The sequence below is a fragment of the Mytilus galloprovincialis genome, chromosome 8, assembly GCF_965363235.1.
Source record: "Mytilus galloprovincialis chromosome 8, xbMytGall1.hap1.1, whole genome shotgun sequence".
Classification (NCBI taxonomy): Eukaryota; Metazoa; Mollusca; class Bivalvia; order Mytilida; family Mytilidae; genus Mytilus; species Mytilus galloprovincialis.
Genome location: NC_134845.1, coordinates 11,917,114 through 11,939,916, shown reverse-complemented (window position 1 = coordinate 11,939,916; position 22,803 = coordinate 11,917,114). Strand labels below are relative to the sequence as shown.

General features: G+C 32.3%; 1 protein-coding gene across 3 annotated transcripts in view; it reads left to right on the top strand.

The window, feature by feature from the left end:
• Window positions 1-22,803, top strand: part of LOC143085084 (delta-like protein 1) — a 38,956-nt gene that overhangs the window by 14,728 nt on the left and 1,425 nt on the right. For all 3 annotated transcript variants that reach the window (XM_076261262.1, XM_076261264.1, XM_076261265.1), the window contains exons 2-8: window positions 2,047-2,158; window positions 14,321-14,608; window positions 18,157-18,217; window positions 18,751-19,005; window positions 20,558-20,618; window positions 21,693-21,823; window positions 22,369-22,532. In XM_076261262.1, coding sequence (XP_076117377.1) covers window positions 2,108-2,158; window positions 14,321-14,608; window positions 18,157-18,217; window positions 18,751-19,005; window positions 20,558-20,618; window positions 21,693-21,823; window positions 22,369-22,532 — 1,011 coding nt within the window. In that variant the 5' untranslated portion in view covers window positions 2,047-2,107. The remainder of the gene's footprint in view (window positions 1-2,046; window positions 2,159-14,320; window positions 14,609-18,156; window positions 18,218-18,750; window positions 19,006-20,557; window positions 20,619-21,692; window positions 21,824-22,368; window positions 22,533-22,803) is intronic.

The following is a 22,803-nucleotide window of genomic DNA, read 5'->3' as shown; positions in this document are numbered from 1 at the left end:
TGAACCAGGGGTATGTCAAAGAACGTATCGCCCTTTTTCTAAAACAGTTCATTGGAAGGTACCAAGACCTTGTTGATAAATATTCCGTATCAACTTCACAAATAATACATGATGGTCTTGATGCATAGAATCTGCATACTGACTTTATTTATAATAAACTCCGTGTTATATTGTTCTTTTATTTGTCTTTGTTCAATTATTAATATTACTTTTACTGTTTGGTCTGTTTTATGTGATATCCAATTGATAAACTTCGTTACTTATACATCCCAGCAATATGTTTGTATTATCTTTCATTTTGTTGGTGTGTTTTGTATATGCAACTTTTTGTGTTTCCTTGTCACTTATAACGTGACTCTGTACTTTTAAAGATTCCGTCATTATATTATTGTTCTATTATAAATTTGATAATACTTTGAACGACAAACGACAAAATTATTTCATTCGCGTAGTAGTATTAACCATATATGGATTCTTAAAAATTCGAAAGAACTGCTGGATAGTTTTTAATTTCGGTCTGTTTCTGTAATTGATTCTAACATAGCTTTTGATTTTATAACCCTGCATACCACCATTCTCCATGTGAAATTATAATTGTTTTAAATAGACATTGAACGACAAAATTTCTTTTTTGTGACGTTTGCATTTTCAGATGCCCAACACGCGAAACAAGGAATTTGTTTTTTTTTTTTAATTTGATAGATACTTTTTGTGTTTTTTTTGTATATGTTTGTTTGTCTTGAGATTGTAACACAGTGATGACTGCTGTAACCATATTTTGAATATTTTACCGATTATGTCTGTTTTGTTCACACATCGTTGTAAACTGAATAACGGAATTTGATTCGACTGACATAAAAGTAAGAGGTTTAGCGCTGTAAAACCAAGTTCAATCCACCATTTTCTACATTTTAAAATGCCTGTACCAAATCAGGAATATGACAGTTGTTGTCCATTCATTTGATGTGTTTTATCCTTTGATTTTGCCATGTGATGAGGGACTTTTCATTTTTAGATTTGAGTTAAGTATTTTTGTGATTCTACCTTTTACTGTATATATTTTACAAATGCCCTTTAATAATTGTTTTGTATTTCATTATAGTGTATGCAGAAATTTCTGATTTATAACCTGCAAAAATTGTTGAAAATGCTTTATTGATATTAAGCGAATGTCATTGGAGCGAATACTCAGATATCAGAATAATGATTCCTTTTTATTTGTAATAGCTCATCAACAATTATTATATCAAATAAAATCTGTAAAACAAATTGTAATATTCATTTGCAAATTTTCTAGATAACATAAACATTATTTTGTATGATTTTCATATTATTGCCAATTATTGAAATTTGTTAAGTAATCTGTTATATATAATTTAAAACACTGTGCAACATTTTAGAAAATGTGAAATAACCAATTGTTTTTTTACTGAAAATAAAAATCTGTAGCAACAAATAAAGCAATTATGATCAATTATGTTTTATCTGCTATGAAAAACAGGAAATCGCTGATTTAAGCAATCGGATTATATATGATATCGACATTAATGATTCTGTAAACGAATTCGAAAACTTTTTTGTTACGATTTCATACTTGAAAAATATCTTAACCCGTAACAATACATTTCAAAATTCGAAATAATGAAATGGAATACCACGTTTTGTTGTGTTATGTCCGAAATTGACTAACGATGTAGGAAGCGGTGGAGTCATATTTATTAATAAACTAAAAGTATGATTTCCAAACAGTAATGGATTACAGATTAAACATGTGCCGTACCCTAAACAAACCAGTGCAAAGAAGTCAAATACATGAGAAACAAATTCAAACGTAGGAGAAACATATTGAAACTAATGGTAAACTATAGTTTGCTTCATTTTTAAGAGAATATGAGTTAAAAGACAATGCTGACATTTAGCAGTAGTTGATTAAACGTTCCCCAAGATGATTATATCAGAGAATTAAGCGATAATTAGTAGTTAGTATCCGTAGATAAGAGATGAGTGTTGACTTGTATTTACATCAGTTTGATCTTATCATTTCAGATCCTCACGATTTATTAATTTGAAAATAATATATCAATTATGACTATAGAGTGAACAGATTATGGATGGCGTGATAACTAGAGGACTTATATATATTTCATTAATTATACAGGTAAGCAAAGTTTTTGCTATAATGCTTTCTTGCAGTGTAATTATAACGGCTGCAGTTAGTCGCCGTCACAGTAATATTAAAATTATTAATAAATATACAGGTCATCGATATCGCTGACGTGGGTGACCCGTTTGTTTGTGATTGTAATGCAATTTCAGATATAAGAAATGAAACTTTTTGTTGTTGAAATTGGAATTATATCTTTAATTCTAGAACAACGCCAATGAAACAAATAAAAAAACGTCACAGTAAAATTATACAATTATATATTATTATATATACAGAATATTAATCCTGTATGTGATTTTATTACAATTTTAAACATAAGAAATCATGTAAATTAGTAATCCTGAAACGACGCAATAAAAATCAACATAAAAAACCCCCCAAACCGACTTGGTTCTGAGTCCTCGTTCGTGAAGTAAAATATTTGAATTAAATCCAAAATATTGTTAGTCAAATTCCAACCACTTGTACGTAGAACGCTAATATATATAAGGATTTCCTAAACATGGAGCGTTTCTTAACTTGTCATCGTTCTCAATTCTATGTTTTTTTTAATCTTGATATATAAAGCGTCAAAGTTATAAACTACTATATATACCAAAATGACAAATAAAATAAATAAATCTACACCTTCAAATGCAAATAAACGGTCTCAAGTGTGGAATGCTATGCTAATTATGGGTTAAATGATGCAAGATAGTTCTGATTGAAATGCCTTAGCATGTTTTTTCTTGTGGTATTAGGATAGTTTTTTCTTGTGGTAAGATAGTTTTCTTTCGCGCTCATTCATTGTATTGCATTCGATCCTCCTTAGTTAGTCACGGGCGGTAATTTCGAAACACAAATGATTGGTACACATTTTTACTCAAACGTCCAAATCTAAATATTTACATTTCATTTAGCTGCATGATATGCTTAAAAGAAAACATGTATATTGTATTGTCTTATGAAAGAAATTTTATTAACAAATATTAAAAGAATAAATGAAAAGGATTTTTAAGGGAGGTAATGGGTGATTCTTTAAATTTACAAGACATTGTACTGTGAATTTACAACGTAAGAAAATTGTCGATTTAACCTGGTTAAAGCTATCTAAACCTCTCATTTTTGTATGGCAGTCGCATCAAATTCTGTTATATTGACAACGATGTGTGAACAACATACATACATGATAGGTAAATATGTCAAAAACAGGGGTACAGCAGTCAGCTTTGTGCTATAATCTAAACCACTACAAAAACAAACAAATATGTAACAAAGAAGCACAAAATGACATATAGACGAAGCATATAAGGAAAAATTAAAGACTAGAATACACAAATTTATCATAGTACAATAACACAATAACGGGATGTATAAGTTCAAAACAACGTCATTTATGTTTCAAAGAAACAATTGGGCATATAGATAAAGCACAGCTTATTATAAGCTTTTATAGATCTCGTGAAAATCATGATCTTTAAAGAAAACTTGGCGATCCAAAGGGGTAGGCGTATGCCCTCTTCGCCCCCTGGATATCCGCCACTGATCTCGGCGACAAGGAGCTTTTATTGTACTTTTTAAATAGTGTGATATAGACTAGCTGTTAAGTATTTCTTTGTATGAAGTCTTATTTTAACTATCTTCAACACTACACTTCTGCCAGATTTTTCGATATAACATGTATCTGTCAAAGTTAGTTAACCGTCAACCTTTTAAATTGATTCATCACTACCAGTGTATTTAACATGTCTAAATACCAATCTTCAGGCATATTGTACAATTTCGATACTACGAAGATCTTTTTTTGAATTCACGTTTCAAAAAATGTTTTTTGTGTTTAGTACGGAACAACGGAATTTTGCACGTTTATTCGACGTAAATAAGCACCACGGTGGCCCAGGAAAATGAATTGCTTTTGTTTAGATCGATATTAAGGTTTTTATTCGATTCCATACAATTCTTAGACGAAGTTATAAGAACACAAATTGAGGCACTTGCTATTAAGATATTTGATTGATTACTGTTCCTTAACGTCAAGTAACAAACACCTCATACATGTTTGTGACATTAAGAAAGAATACAATAGAAAATATCGGCAAGATCCCTAGGGATCTACTATTTCAAAGGATTGGCAATTTGGGCTGTCACTAGAAAATGAGAGGAACTGCAAATTTTGCTTTGCAACATATAATATACGGATCCGTCAGAGAATTTTTTACAATGGTTCTTTAACTTGCACAGAGCGTGGCACGCTGTTTACGCGAAAGTAAAATCACAAAAATACTGAACTTAGAGGAAAATCTAATCGGAAAGTCCATACTCACATGGCAAAATCAAATAACAAAACACATAAAAAACGAATGGCCAAGAACTGTCACATTCCTGAAATGGAACAGGCATTTTCAAATGTGGAAAATGGGGCGAGGCGTTCGAATTTTGTGTTTCTATTTCGACCGGGCGTGACTGCGTATTTGTATGCCTCACACATTCAAACAAATGCCTCACTTCAGCAAAGGTTTTACTTCCAGAACGTTAGCAGAATATCACACTTAAATATATGACCTGCAAGGAATATTTTAAATTATGAAAACGTTTTAGAAGGCTTTGCATGCAAGCGTAAAATCCATAATTCCCAGATCGCACTTGTTTTTCGATGATATGAGGAAGAAACACACGTTTTAAAGTCGTTAACACAAATTTTATGACTGATACAATTCGCAAGTGTCCGAACTTACGAAAGACATGGTATTGCTATTTTAAATCTGAAGACACCTGTTTAGTCGTCTGATCGTAAAAGTTAGCTCTAAATCTTTAATTTCAAATCGTAAAAGTTAGCTCTAAATCTTTAATTTCAAATCGTAAAAGTAAGCTCTATTTCTATCAGCTATCGTGACTTTTAAAACTACACTCCCATTCCCTTTTCACGAATGTGACATACCGAATAAGAACGACGACGCGTGCCACATATGGAGCAGGACCTGCTTAACCTTCCAGTAAAACTGAAATCCACCACTAGTTTTTAGTGGGGTTCGTGTTGTTGTTACCCTAATTTGTGACATTATGTTCACGCATCTTTGTCAATATAATGGAATTTAATGTAGACTGTCGAGGTTGAGCGCTATAGACCAGGTTCAATTTACCATTTTTCTACATTTGAAAACGCCTGTACCAAGTGAGGAATATGACAGTTGTTGTCTATTCGTTTGATGTGTTTTCTCATTTGATTTTGCCATTTGATAAGGGACATTCCGTTTTGAATTTTCCTCAGAGTTCAGTATTTTTGTGATCTAAATGTTTGATTAGTTTAATTGCTATTTTAAGCAGGAGATGTGTAACCTCTTAACACATCCGATTAACCTTCTTTTATAATTCCTTTGCGTTCCTTTAAGTTTTATACCTTATGTTAGAATAGTCCAGACGGATTTTCAAGTTTTGAACATGGTTAAACCACTATTGCCTTTTATCTTTTATTCACATTACCAGATATCTAGCTTGTAAGTATTCATTAAAAATATGTCATTCGAAAAAGAAAACGAAAAATTGAAACTTTATGAAGACAATTGACTCTTGTATTAAAACATAATATTACCAATGGGCGAAGTAAGTAGCTAACTCTTACGATACATAACAACATGTGTCTATGATGGCGGAACCACTTTTGATTTAATAGTCTAAGCTGATTTATAACAATGGATTTAATGTTAAAACTGATATATAACAACATTGTGTCTATAACTATAACGAACAAAACTGATCCATACCCTTTTGCTACATGAACGGCTATCTATTTTGTTAAAGTGTATAACCACTTTCCCCTGTAATATTTCAATCACGTTGTCAATATTAGAAGTGTTGATGAAACCCAATGAAACTTAAATATTATGGAATATGAAAACTCATCTAAGATACTATGCTTATGATTATTAACATAGACTCATCAGTGGCGCTCAAATTAAAACATTTCATGAGTCAAATCAAATACGAATTGGGAGAGATATTAAATATCGAAAATTCATCGACGTTGTGCCAAATACGATGAAACAATTTTCTCTTATTCTCAGTTGTATATAAAAATTCCAAGAGAAGTTCGGTTTCCGTCTCCCTTTTTAAGTTATTTTGGAAACTTAATCTAATTTTCCCACAATCCATAAAAGCGAAATAAGATTGATGAATTTTGTACCATCGATTTGCTTTTCAAGCTGGATTTACCTTCACAAAGCACACTTTATAAGCCGGGAATGTATAAATACTTGAACAATTTACGACCAAACGGGACCAAATAGAATTGTCAAATCCCGAGAGAATTCAAACTTTATTTTCTAAATATTTTTACAATTGATCAACGGATAATCTGAATCAGATTTCTTATAAATCTTGTCAGTATCGACGCACTTCCTGGCCTTTATCACCTTCGGAATGACAATCCAACGGGAGCGGTATCGTCAGAGCCGATGTTACCCTCGGGGACTGACAGTCCAACAGGATCGATATCGACAGAGCCGATGTTATCCTCGGGAACTGACAGTCCAACAGCAGCGGTATCGACAGAGCCGATGTTATCCTCGGGAACTGACAGTCCAACAGGAGCGGTATCGACAGAGCCAATGTTATCCTCGGGAACTGACAATCCAATAGGAGGTGTATCGACAAATTTATGTTACCCTCGGGAACTGACAGTCAGACAGAAGCGGTATCGACAAAACCAATGTTGCCCTTGGGGACGGACAGTCCAATAGCAATAGGAGCGGTATCGAAAGAGCCGATGTTATCTTCGAGGACTGACAGTCCAACATAAGCGGTATCGACAATGCCGATGTTACCCTCGAGGACTGACAGTCCAACAGGAACGGTATCGAAAGAGCCGATGTTACCCTCGAGGACTGACAGTCCAACATAAGCGGTATCGACAATGCCGATGTTACCCTCGAGGACTAACAGTCCAACAGGAACGGTATCGACAATGCCGATGTTACCCTCGAGGACTGACAGTCCAACAGGAACGGTATCAAAAGAGCCGATGTTACCCTCGAGGACTAACAGTCCAACAGGAACGGTATCGACAATGCCGATGTTACCCTCGAGGACTAACAGTCCAACATAAACGGTATCGACAATGCCGATGTTACCCTCGAGGACTGACAGTCCAACAGGAACGGTATCGAAAGAGCCGATGTTACCCTCGAGGACTAACAGTCCAACAGGAACGGTATCGACAATGCCGATGTTACCCTCGAGGACTGACAGTCTAACAGGAACGGTATCGACAATGCCGATGTTACCCTCGAGGACTAACAGTCCAACAGGAACGGTATCGAAAGAGCCGATGTTACCCTCGAGGACTAACAGTCCAACATAAGCGGTATCGACTATGCCGATGTTACACTCGGGAACTGAGAGTCCAACAGGAGCGGTATCGACAGAGATGACGTTACCCTCGTGGATTGACAGGAACTGTATCGACAGAGTTCTAGAAAATGTTATTAGTGCAAACGCATTTTCTGATTTATCTTAGACAGAAACCCTCAAACCAAAATGCTAATACCGAAGGATATTTGGATCCCTGAAGACTTGAGGATATACTAGTACATAACCAATGGGACATTAAGAATAAGCAAACTTTTTTTTTTATAATTTTGAATATACCAATGTAGAATATAAAAAAACCCATGTTAAATCATGTCAGTACTGAAAACACTGGTTACGGAATTGATGATTAGGGAATTAACACTGGTAATAACAGTACATGGAAAGTCCATAAATGAAGTTTTGATATGTTCATATGTATGTTTAATTCAAACAATAATCGGAAATATGACTTGTGGATATATAATACTGTTACTTGTTAAAGAAAGCAATGTGATAAACAAAAAATACAGGGAATCTGCCCTTCCTCTAATTCTAGGTAATCATGACATATAATTTCATGAATTCAAGGAATCTTTTAATGCTTTTACGCCTGAAACAGGATTGATGGAATGGCTTTAGTAATTTCTTCCTCTTCATATATAACATAAACCATGATATAACACAGTTTTACAACAGCACAATCATTATACCATTATATAAACTGTCATTTCTATTACTGCAATGATACATAAAAACACCAGTGTAATACTTCAGTTTAATTATATCACAATTATATCGCTTACTTTTTACAGTCATAAAAATATATATTTCGACAAAACAATTAAATGTTGTGAGATCACTCCTTTAAATTTATCAATAAGAATAACTTAGTCAGTAATCCTATCATACAGTATGAATATTCAGAAGAGAGTAACATTTAATCGAGGCGAATCTCGTCATTGGAAATTACCCCATATTGTTATAATAGAATATATGGACCATGTTATAGAAAATTCTAAAAGCTGTTATCCATTTTTTTGATGTGTTTGAGCTTTTGATTTTTTGACATTTGATTAAGGACTCTCCGTTTTGCATTTTCCTCGGAGTTCGGTATTTTTGTTATTCAACATTTTTCTACAAGGAAGACCTCCCACAAATGCAACTGAAGCCCACCTAGCATATTATAAAATAAGTCATATACACGACACCTACTAACTATGTAATATCGTGGTTAATCATCACCTACCTCAGTCACCTACTTGGCTTCGAGCATCAGTGAAGAGATGTTAATTGCGCTAATAGTACAATGAACGTTATACTTTTGTTATGTTATATAAACTAACACAACAGTTAAGAAGTTTAAAATTCCATCATTAGACCATAGTTTAAAGTGTCATTCTTAGAAAAATTATCTTTATATTCACTAATGAGATATCTATATATAGAAAGAAAAGAAAGATCGAAAGTTAATCGATGTATATCTCTTATCATACTGTCGACCGACGACTGTATTCCAAAAGTATTCATTTGCATCTGCAAAATAAAAACATTATATTATAGGAAGAATCGAATACAACCCGTTCATAAGCGCTTAACTTTTAATGCTGTAAAAATTTAAGAAGTATTGTAGTTCAAAACTTTACGCAAAAGACACTACAATATACATGCAGATATACTTATACATTTTTTCTAAGTAATGCTTTATTTATCATCTCTACACATACCAGTGCATAGAGTAACACTAAAGAAAAACCATTACATAAAAACCAAGGAGGAAGTATATGATGAAAATAGACATAAAACGTACTATGTATTTGCGAAATCGAACATGGTTCATATCATTAACAAGCATGTCCTTAACAGCAGGTTTCTGTGAAACTTAGCATTGTTCGATAAAATCAACACTAGTATAAAACTAATGTATAATCGCGCCAGCACATAATGATGATTAACAAACAGTTATTGTCTCAAATATCTATTTATAGGAGTTATATTATTAGATTTGATTGAACAAAATGGAAATCTTATTTTTCAAGATACTGATAAACCTTGCCATCTACCAAGTGTTTCATTTGCATTTGGATTTTGCTGCTGTTATTTATCAACAAACTAACAGTCAGTTAAGGTTATACAATTATCAATTACGTTGACGGTATGGTTGAATAGAGGTTTAGGTAAACTTAAGGTGATATTAGCACAATAGAGCAAGTCCAAGATACCGCCTTCAATCTGTATCGTAATCTATTTCAATGATTTAAAAATAATCGATATTAGAACATAAATTTGTTAACTTCAACATGGTCTGCTTAAAATTTTGAATGCCATGGCAAATATTGGAATACTTTTTTACATTTTTGAAATTTAAAGTACAAATTTTTGTCATCCTTTTCCGCAAAATAAATATGACACCTGTGTTCAATAACTCAGTATTTCCAACTTTCAAATTTGGTCAGATTTTTTTAATCATATGCATTTGATTTGTAGATGAATGATTTTCATTGGATAATTTAACAGATTTTCATATTTATTATATCTTATGATAAATTGGAGTTCAAGTACGATATCGTTTTTGGTGACTAGTATATAGAGTGGACCATTCTCTCTAATAATCGTTGACCAAATTGATTTTTTAATAACAAAATGTACTAAACATTTTTGTGATTTTACTTTTTACGATAGGTGTCTTTGAAATTGTTAAGACAGTTTGCAGTATGTCATATTGATTTTTAAACGTTTTTTCTTGTATATAAATGTATGTTTTCCATCTTGTATGAATTTTACCCAAAGAGTGAAAAAATTGCAATGCAATTTGGTTTTACCATTTTCACAATTACAACTTTCAACGTGTAATGTTTAGGATTATACGCCTAGTTTGAGTTATGCTTCTGTTTTTTTAAAATTTATTGTGAAGATGGTTTTGTATTCCAGTATTTTAATTGCGCGTACATGGGATCTGTTTTTATTTTTAAGGCGATGAAATTAATCAAGACTCTCTCGGTATGTTAACTGGTCAAATAAACTCACAGATAAATTAAAGTTCGAAGAATCCCTGGACAACGTGTTCATTTCTTTTTATTCATTATTTTTTATCTTTTCAACCATCAATTGAAAGCCTGTCTGTTTTGTTCACACATTGTTGTCACAATGATGGAATCTTAAGAGACAGTCATGTAAGTGAGAGGTTAAAATAGCTATAAAACCAGAAAATTCCTGTACGATTTCAGGAATATGAAAGCTGTTAGCCATTCGTTTGATGCGTCTAATATTTTGATATTGCAATTTGTTTAGGGACTTTCCGTTTAAAAGTTTCCTCTGAGTTCGGTATTTTTGTTATTTTACTTTTTAGGAACTATGTTTACATACACGATGTCCAATAATGGAAATAAATATATAAAGTTTGTATTGAAAAGAAACAAACTTTGATTATTTTGATATGATATATTTACAATTTTAGATTTAAAAACTTCTCAGAATATCAAAATTGTAACAGTAACACATTTAAAAAGTCCTTGGTGGTCCATAATGAGTTGATATTATAAAAATACGTGTCACTCAAAATAAGTTAAAAACATTATGATTATTTGGATAACATATAACCGAGATAAAAAAAAAACATTCACACAGTTTGCGTAAGATTACACTTCAATCCCAGTTGAAAACGTCACTTAAGCAGAATTTTATTGAAGATGTATCAATATTTTTATTTGATGGGTATAAGGCAACGAAGATTTCAACAATTACGGAAAAAAGTGGCGGGGAGGAATGTAGAAGTTTTGTGGAGTTCAACCGTTTTTGAACAGTAAAATGAAAGACACATGCTTAATCATCATAAGATTATAAGGGGACGGAACTTCACCAATGATATTTACAACCACCTAGATCGATGCCACTCTTTATTAGGGTTTCTTCTTAAATTGCTTACCAGCCTAAAAGTCAACACTGAAATATTGACATGAATTGTGAATATGATCATTATTATGAATTCACTGTTTACAAAACTTTGAAGCATAATACTAATGTTTTTCCACACCAGGAATATATTACCTTAGCTGTTTAAACATTTCGGCATTTGGGTTCTCAATGCTCTTCAACTTTACTGAATTTGACCTTTTTACTTTTTTTGATTCGACCTTTACTCAGTCTTTTGTAGACTAAATCCGCGTTCTGTGTACATACGTTTAACTCTGGTTCGTTTGATTGGTTTATCTAGAAGGAACTGAGTATAAATATTTTTCATACCTTTGGAATATTCTTCAAGAATTACTGACCTCTAGAAAAACCCATACTGTTAAATTCCTGAAAAAAAAAGAAATAGATGTTTGTAACATTTATTCGTCTATAGTTTTCATATTTGTGTGTTTTATCATTTACTAGATATCAAGAGATTGATTGTCTATTTTTTTATTTTACGGTCTTTGTTCCCACTGAAAATGCCTTGTCAATACATGAACTATGATAATTTTCATATCATTTAAATGCTACCTAAGCATTCTGTTTCCTTAACTTTTTATTTTGAAGGTACCCGGTAAAGTTATTCAAGAAACAAGTCGTGCACACTGCATTTATGTCAAACTGGTTAAAGACTAAATGACTTTAAATCAGTTATGTAAAACGAGGAAGTGCGAACCAACAATATTATCATACTATTGTTGCATGCATGTCATTCATGTTACTTTTTCATGTTACATGTATTCTTGGGGAAACATTATAAGAACTTGTCAGGAATGTGCAAAAATGATGAGTACAATTGGAAAAGACATAGTATCATCATTATTAAGTCACACCAGTCCTAATTGTTAATGATGGTAGTTTGTATATATTCCTACATGATGCTATACTGTAAACCAATTAATTTTCGCGATTTTCGTCGAGGTTTGATCTTCCCTTGTCTAACTACATAAGGTACATGTAAAATCGCGAAATTAAGTCGATCATATTGAGCTAGAAAGGGGTAAACCCGAAATAAAGTATCCGCGAAAATAAGTTGGCCAAGGATTCGTAAATTGGAAGAAAGAGAACACCACGCACTCACAAGTTAGTTCTCAGTTATTTTAAAAGTAAACACTGAAGTCAAGAATTCATAAAAAAATGTTGGACCACTTTATCTATATATATCGGCTGTTTTGCATAGACTTATCAACGTGTACGCCATCATTTTGCCATGAATTATACCTCGAATTATATTAAGTTTGACATAAACGTATTATTTGTTTACTTTATTTAGTCAGTTGTGTTGTATGACTGTTTTACTACAGTCGAAAATGCCAAGTCAGGAATATGACAGTTGTTGTCCATTTGATGTGCTTTATCATTTGATTTTGCCATTTGATTAGGGACTTTCTGTTTTGAATTTTCCTCGGAGTTCAGTATTTATGTGATTTTACTTTTATTTATACTTACACAGTTTTAGCTGCTTGATTTCTCTTATTGTCACGTTACCATAATATGTCTGTTGGGAATGCTGACCCAATTTGGTCAATACATCGAAACTATAAACGACTGGTATAAAAGTGGGCTATAAAAACAGGGTTAATCCAACATTTCCTTGTATGTTTGTACCAAGTAGGAATTAGACAATTGACTTGCTCCGTTGGTTGATAGTCGTTGATTTTTTAGTTTATGTGTACCTCCCCTATTTAATTTGTCTTGTATTCGGTATTTTTTTTAGTGTTTGTTCACCCTAATTTATATGGATTTTGCTGTTGTCTTATTTCGTTTTTGTTCATGTATCTTTTCAATTGTGTCGGTTCTGATACATCTTTAATTTCAATAATTCTGCTTTGAGCATTCCAGACGAAGAAGATTAATCTAGAAAAGCGCCTTTGACGCATGAAATTCATCCTTTTTTTTTAATTATTATTTTCTAAGAAGGACACGCCAAAGTCAAGACGAAAAAGCAACCAGATGAAAACCAGGAATGATCAAATATTGCCCTATATAATTTTGAGGACAATGGAGTAATTAAGAAAACGCATCTGAATTTATATATGTATATATATATCTATAAGAAATGCAAATTAAAAAAGTACTGTAACATTATCATACCAATGCGTGTGTAAATTTCTGGTATCAGATCTGTCTTGAAATAAATATTTATGTTTTCCAGATTTGTATCTTCTGAATAGATTTATGAGATATGAACATTAGTAAACTTCTGTTGTTTCTAATTCATATATGAAAGTTCATTCATAAATCTTATCATTTTTACTTTGCTTTCATTCAGTAAAACATTATAGCAAGCAAAGAAGGCATACTTATACAGTTCCACGTATTTAAAAGAAAATGTAGAAATTTATTGACATAGTTGATTTGGCGTTGACATGTTGAATTTCACACCACTGTGACAACATACACATGTTACAATTTATGTTGAATATCATTTAATTCATCTAACTGAACGTTTTTTTTTATCTAGGTTATTGTAAGATTTAAGATCAGCAGAACTTATGTCATCTCTTGTTATATCGTTTTTTATGGTTAACCTTGATGCTTATACATGTATCATAACATGGCAAAAACGTTCTGGAATTCCGACCCCCCCCCCGAATTTTGTTAAATGCAAAGCCCAAGGCAAAACATCAATTTAAACTCAAAATATAAAAAAGTACAGAGTAGTGTCGTAAAAAATTTAACGGGTGCAATTCCTGAGAATACCTTATAATACTTTTCTTAATTTTCAATGGTCCGCATGAATGTCAATTTATAATCTCTTCTGTTTTGTTTAGTAAATTCAACGTAATAAATGTTCTGTCATCTTTTTGATGGATCATCAGTATCTTTACAAAAAAACACGACACATTTTAGTGTAATTACTTTGTTTACTTTCAGGTCTTTTCATCGGGTACATTTGAAATGGCGATTTTATCAATATACAACGGAAATGGACGGCGTTCTGATGGTCATTGTTGTGTCGGTACTAAGGAATCTTGTAGTGATCAGTGTCGAACATTTGTAAGCGCCTGCCTCCTGCAACACACGACAAATGTGCCTGAATTACCCGAGTGCATCTTTGGAAATTCCAGTACTGCTGTCTTAGGTGGCAATGTTATACTGTCACAAACACTAAACGATTTTGAAATGTCAACTTTACTGATCAGATTCCAGTTTTCGTGGCCTGTAAGTATATATTTAATTTACTAAAATTATGGTGTTTTTTTATTTGATATAAAATCCTTCCCATAAGCATTTTTTCAGGTTAAATTTGGAATTTGACAACATTTCATAAGGTTTATATATGTGTAGCGGAAGTTTTTGTTGATATTATTTCTAATAGGCTATAAATATTGGAAGTTCTTGTAAGCATTTACAGAAACAAAGATTTTCTTTTCATGTTCATGTTATTAACCAGCCTATTTTAAAGCACCTGCTTTGTATGATGTTTCCTTTACATTGTACAGCTATTTGAGTTATCGACGACACAAAATATATACATTATTGTATCAGCATACAGTTGCTTTTTACAAATAAACCTCTTGAGTTGCTGTTGAATTGACAGAATTTAGTTTATCGAACTTCATGAACTTTTAACCATTAAGTAATAGTTAATTGCTAAATTTTACCCTCCCCACTTGAAGATGACTTTCGTGAATGTCATGTTAGATATAAATATATTGTAAGATAAAGTATCTATCGTATATAGATTCATCAGGAGGGCATCATGTGTATCTCTATTTAAAAATGCTTCAAGATGAAGGTTGTTTAGTTCAGTGAATATCGTACGTGCCTGTAGTCAAATATAATGATATATTGAATATTTTATTTTATTTACACGGAAGTAAATTATGTAATTATTGCTTTATAATCGACTGATGAAAAGAGCAGACGAGACATTGCGTTGATATTAATCAAAGGGAGATTAGATGATCTAATAATTATTCATATCAAATTTTCAATGTACACTTTTTCTTGATTAAATCCGATTAAAATATTTGCGTAACCTATTAAGTCCGCTCTTAAATTAAAAAACACTTGGACAGCGACTGCGAAAGTGGAGCACATAATAAATTTATAGTCATATCATGTCAAATATACGTCTTTTAAGATTTAAAAAAATTAGTGCATATTATATCAAATTATGCTGAAAAATATTGAAATACAAATCTGTTTTCCTATTAAAATAAAGTAGAGTAAATCTATAGTCATATCATGTCAAATATACGTCAGTTTAGATTTAAAAAATAGGTGCATATTATATTATGTTATGCTGAAAAATACTAAAATGCAAATTCATGTTTTCTAATTAAAATAAAGTAGAGTAAATTTATACTCATATCATGTCAAATATACGTCATTTTAGATTATAAATATTAGCGCATATTATATTAAGTTATGCTGAAAAATATTTAAAATACAAATCCATGTTTTTCATTAAAATAAAGTAGAGTAACGGCTTGTTAATGCCAATAAAATTTTCACATATATACGATACTTGTGACAATTTCTTTATTTACCGGATTTTAAAAGATAAGTTCTAACGTTAGCAACAATTTAAGAGTATAAAACATGTCTATCGGCTGTGGTGAGAGTCGTCTGAGACTTCTTATCAGGATAAAGAACAGTAACTTCAAATTCACAAAACAATTGAGTATGCGGTGCTGAGTGATACTATAAAACACTTGTACATAGATACATTTAACAAATAAAGGCAACAGTAGTATACCATCGTTTGATAATCATAAACCGATTTAGAGAAAAAAAATCGGGTTACAAACTCAAGTATTCAGAATATACTGTTATTTAATTATTGTATTTCCCTACTCGTATTTGCCGACAGCTCGAAAAAGATAAAAGAAGAGGTAACCAACACTCATGTAATCGATCTTCAATTCATCAAATCACAGAGTAACTGTAATAAAATCTTTGAATATTGTCTTAATCGGTACTAATATTGATTTTGTTTTCAATAATTCAAAACCGAAATAGATATGTATTGTTTGACCTTTTTGAATACTCCTGGTACTGTCGATAATGTTATTTTTGCTTCAGTTCGTACTTTTGCGGATTGTATTTAATGGGTTTTGCACAAATATGTTGGATTAAAACTTATTGATATTTATGTCTGGGAAACCTGGTTTATTTATTGGTGAATTATTTTTCACTGTCTACGAAAACTCTGGAAAACCGATTTTTACATTTTGTTCTTGCCATTTCATCAGAGTGCTTACAAACATGTTTAATTTTACAATCATTGTATATAGATGTATATGCCTGTCCAAAGTAAGTAGACGGAAATGTAGTATTGATTGTCGTTGCTTGATGCTTGCCGTAATTTGTTTATATCGCTATTAGCATACATAAGACGTTGGTGTTATCGTTTGAATTGTTTCCCATGTTTTTTGTCGGATTCTGTTAAAGCTTACTTTACGGTATGGGTTTTGCTCTTTATTGAAGACCATACATTGACCTGTATATCTACGTCGTATGGGATATGATGCATATTTGTCTCATTGGCAACCTTACCACTAGCTATCCTCTCCTTATAATATTTTAATGCCCACCTACGATAGTAGAGGAGCATTATGTTTTCTGGTCTTTGGGTCCGTTCGTTCGTTCGTCCGTCTGTTTGTTCGTCTGTTCGTCCGTCCGTTCGTCCCGCTTCAGGTTAAAGTTTTTGGTCAAGATAGTTTTTGATGAAGTTGAAGTCCAATCAACTTGAAACGTAGTACACATGTTTCCTATGATATGATCTTTCTAATCTTAATGCCAAATTAGAGTTTTAACCCCAATTTCACGGTTCACCGAACATAGAAAATGATAGTGCAAGTGGGGCATCCGTGGACACATTCTTGTATATATAAATTTTACCTCATGAGATACAACTGTTATCCATGTTCTCGCTATCTAGCTTTGTTGCTTATGTTTTAACATAAAAAAATAAGGAGAATCCCAAACATAAGCTTTGCTCTTAATGTATCAACTGCAATGAATAAGGGGAATCCGCAACATAGGTTTGGCTCACAGTGTATCAACTGCAATGAATAAGGGGAATCCGCAACATAGGCTTTGCTCACCATGTATCAACTGCAATGAATAAGGGGAATACCCCAACGTAGGTTTTGCTCACAATGTATCAACTGCAATGAATAAGGGGAATCCGCAACATAGGCTTTGCTCACCATGTATCAACTGCAATGAATAAGGGGAATACCCCAACGTAGGTATAGCTCACAATGTATCAACTGCATTGAATAAAGGGAATTCCCAACATAGGCTTTGCGCACAATGTATCAACTGCAATGAATTACGGGGAATCCCCATCATAGGTTTGGCTCATAATGTATCATTTGCAATGAATAAGGGGAAACTCCAACACAGGCTTGGCTCTTAATGTATCAACTGAAATGAAGAAGGATATTACCGAACAGAGGTTTGGTTGTTAATGTATCAACAAAGAATAGTAAGCTTCTTGTTGTAATCTTGTTTTCCAATTATAAAGCAATCAACGCATACTTGACTTATTTATTATAATTATAAACTTACATACAAATTCTTGTACCTTACATCAATAGCTTGTATTGAAGATATAAACAAGGTTACGTAGGATCATATTAAACAATTATCTATAAAAGATTTACTCAAAGTCTGACTATCTGGTTATGTAGTTCTACAAGGGTCTGTGAAATGACTTATAAATTTTTTTTATAATCAGTTGTGTTGTTTTTCAGGCCGTGTTTACATTGGTAGTAGATGTCAGACATGATAATGATAATTACCTATCACAAAATGGTAAGGGGAATTCATTTGTATCACTACTTTATTAACATTATGACTATCCTTGCATAATCGATTAAAGTTATCGTGACATCTTTTATACATTTGAACGATTTACAATTTCATAAATTATAAAAAAAACACTATTGTTTATTTCTTTCGTATTATCGTCTACTTGTGAGACGGTACTTCCTGGAACAGGTTACGACAGTGCAACGAATTAATCTAATTCATTTCTTCTCAAACATATCCGGTGATTCACTAAACAAAATAATAAATTGTCATTTCTTCAGCAGATACCTGTATCAAATCAGGAATATGACAGTTGTTTTATATTCTTTTCATTAGTTGATATAGCCTTAACTTTTATTATGTCAGTTTTTAGGGAAATTTCCCTTTTTTGATTGACCATAGATTTTGGCATTTTTATCAATTTTTTCCAGACAATCTTTTTCCATTCAGTTCTCAATTTGTCGTTTGTCATTAAGTCCCACCAAGAAGATATCTATTTTTAAACATTTATTCTATCTGTTTCATCCACATTTTAGATTCATCTGAACTTATCATACGTAGTATTGTGAGTGAGACTATATATCCGCCATCGTATTGGTACACCCAGACAACATTAGGAGAAAACAAATCAATACAATACACTTACAGAGTAATATGTGATGACAATTACTACGGAGCAGGATGTGAAGTGTTCTGTAGACCAAGAAATGATAGCTTTGGACATTATGTATGTGACCAAGATGGTACGAAACTGTGTCTTCCGGGATGGAATGGCGAATTCTGTCAAACAGGTACATAATTTGAAATCGACATGTTGTGAAACCTATATTTATGCTTTTATACACATCATAAAAGTAAAAATTGCAGATATATTCACGCAGTACCTGCAAATGGAGTTTACTTTTCAGTTGGTACGGTATTTCAAGGCTTGTGAACAAAATTTCAAAAGACATTGAATAGTATAGGTTGCTGCTTCAATTGTTTTGTTGAAATCATTTCTTCTCAAATTTAACGGACGTTATTATGATTCATGTCACAGATAGCAAGTGATCTGTTCAAGTTGTTGAGACCACATTTCTTCTGTCCTCTTTTCCTCACATATGACTGTCAACGAATGCTACTTATCAACGGATGATAACCATGATATGAAGATAACGACAATTGTCGTTGTTGGAGCAGGAACCGCTAACCCTAAAAGAGTATTTTCACATTGATTCGCGTTGATTATGCTTTAATGGTTGTATTGTGTGATATTCTATTTTTTATTGCACGAATCTATACTATATATTTAATGACCTTGTCTAATTTTTGTCATGAAAAACTGTCTTCATTTCAAACCTTAACATTCGGTCATGAATAATAGTTGATTACTAGTTATAAAGATATATCGATTATTTATAAATGTGTTATTGTCTTTGGGCACTGTTTACTCCCAAGTTATTGATTATGAATCCTCGTGTACGCTGAAAGGTGTAATCTGACTGAAAATAGCTTTAAAGGAAGGCTTTAAAATTCACAAATTCATTATGGCGATGCCTACAAAGGCAGATGAAGAACTCTTATGCAAAATAGGTACGAAAGATACCAGAGGGACAGTCAAACTTACAAATCGAAAACAAACCGACAACGCCATGGCTATCGTTATGTAACCTGTTTTATCATTTGCTACGTTTGTTATCAAATATAGAAAACTAATAATCTTTTTTTCTTGAGTTATGTACTTCATGTGAAATAACTTAAAAAGAGTCTTAAAAAGTCAAATTTTTTTGACGAACATACATACGAACTAGTATTTCATTCCAATTTTATATTCGATATTGTTCGTATAATGTTAGCCATGATATCCTAAAACAAGAACAATTTCCATAGATATTGCCAGTGCATAGAAACTTGGGAGGTCTTCCTCGATTCTTTCTGAAATGATGTGTGCTTTACCACAGCCTGCTTTTACAATATTGCAGAACAATGTTTATCATAACTACATGTATGTATGATGACTATTTCCTTGCACACGATAGAATTGCCTCGACTATGCATATCCATATATATTTTCCATTGATATATTGTGCTTCTACTCTACCAGGTCACTCGATGATAAAAGTTTGGATAGATAAATGTATGAAATGTATAAAAGCATAAATATCAATTAGGCATAAACAGAGCAACTAAAAATCATCTTATGTCAACTTAATCTGAGGAAGTTTTTCGTCTTGGTATTGAAAGTCAACATTTTGAATGGTGTTCGTTTTATATACATTTGTGTTAGAATTAACACTCTTCAATTTCATTCAAGCCAAGAAAGATGAAAGACAAACGTTGTAAATGTGTTTATTATTTTTACAGCAATGTGTTGGGATAGATGTAATATGTCACACGGATTCTGTTATGAACCATTTCAATGCAGGTTTGTTGATATCTTACAGATAATACATGATTGCATAAAACATTGAATCTTTCAACAATAAAAAGAGCATTTATCAAAATTACACATATAGTTGTACTTGTTATTTTAATTTTAAAATGAAAACGAATTCATTCTTTCTGAAATGTAGTAACAAATTATATATAACATCTACAAATGTAGAAAAAACAAGAAATCAGCTAATAAATAGGCTACTTAAAGCAGACGTTTTATCTTGTAATCATAGTTTAAGAGACCTTTTTGAAGTGTTGTAGTATGAAAAAAGACGAGGTGGTATGATTGCCTATGAGTCAACCATCCACATAATATAGTTGATTTTTATTCATTCATACTGTACTTCAAAGATGTCATCTGAAAAGATGATAATGAAATATGTTTCCTAAAATTCTTCAAAAAAACTACTTTGAATCGGGATAAGTGCTAAAAGTTGAAAGCATCCTGGAAGTGTAATTACTTTACTTTATACATATTCGCATATAACAGTTATTGTATGTTTGGTAGGGGTTGCAAAAGAGGCACGATAAATACCAGAGGGACATGCAAACTCATAAATAAAAAATAAACTGACAAAGCCGTGGCTGAAAAAGAAAAAGAAAAATACAAAAAGACAAACAATAGTACTCAAAACACAACATAGAAAACTTAAGACTAAGCAACAAACCCACCAAAACCTAGGGGTCATCTCAGGTACCCAATATGCATCCAAATAAGAATTGCTATGGTAGCAGCTTGGGTCCTATTTTCCGGTTTTTGTAGGGTTCGTGTTGCTCAATGTTGATACTCAATTAGTTTTTTGTGGACCTGTTCGTTCTTTAAGACGTATGTTCGTTATTTGCCATTGCAGTTTTTCGTCGACATATCAATGACTGTATCGTTAGCATTTCTCCTCTTTCTCAAATTCGCAACATCACATTTCCAGTCATTATTATTATATTAGGTAATTACGTACACTTCTTTTCTATTAGGATAACATACATCATGCTAGTATTACTAAGTTGTTGATACTATTTTGAAATTGTCACCATGTTTCTTTTTTTCTTTTAATAATTTGTTTAGTTGTTTCATTGGTTGGGAAGGTGAATCATGTGATCAGTGTATCAGAAATCCTGGTTGTATAAACGGTTATTGTCATGAACCATGGCAGTGCATTTGTAATGGTGATTGGACAGGCAAAGACTGCAATATTGGTAAGTAGAACGGATTAAAAAAGGCGAATCAATAACAGTATATCATTTAAATAAAGGCGACAGTTCCGCGACAGTACCGCTGTTCAAAAGTCATTAATTGATTGAGAGAACACACATCCGTATTAAAAACTAAAACCGATGGTAACACATCGACTAAAGAGGAAAAAACGGAACAGAAACACATAATGCATAAAAAAAAACGTTAACATACATAGAAACCGACTTTATGATAACAACTGAAATATACCTGAATTGGTACAGGACATTTTAAGACAAAATTGTAGGTTTAACCTGGTTTTATGGCTAGTCAAACCTTAAATCATGCCAAATATTCGAAGACTGACAACCGGCGAAATATACCCTCAAACACGGGTGTACAACAAACAGTCTTACAGGCGTATAGTGGTAAGAATATTAACGTATAATACAAATTTCAGTCCTATTTCGTATACATTGTATATTAAAAGTAATCGGTAAAACATTCTTTGAATGTACTACGTATATCAAAAACATTTAATACACTGTGTCTGACTTCTATGTTGTAGATATAAACTATTGCCATAAGTATGATCCCTGTGAGCATTCGGGTACTTGCTTACCAGACAATCAAAAGAATTTTACGTGTGAATGTGTCACTGGCTATACTGGTACGTCGTGTGAGTCTGTGATATGTGAAGACAGGCATTGCCAAAATGGTGGAAATTGTTCTGTAAGTTATTTGTTCCCAAACGGTGGTTTATTTCGCTTTTGAATTTGTGTTAACGTAGATGATGCATTTATATAATGTTTGCCAAAATTTATTAGATGCACATATTCTGACTATGATGAAAAAGAAGAAAAACAAAAATACCGAACTCCAAGTAAAATTCAAAACGGAAAGTCCCATGTCAAATGTCAAATGCAATAGATCAAACGAATGGAAACAACTGTTATATTTCCTGACTTTCTACAGGCATTTCCTGTTATTATTATAAAAAATG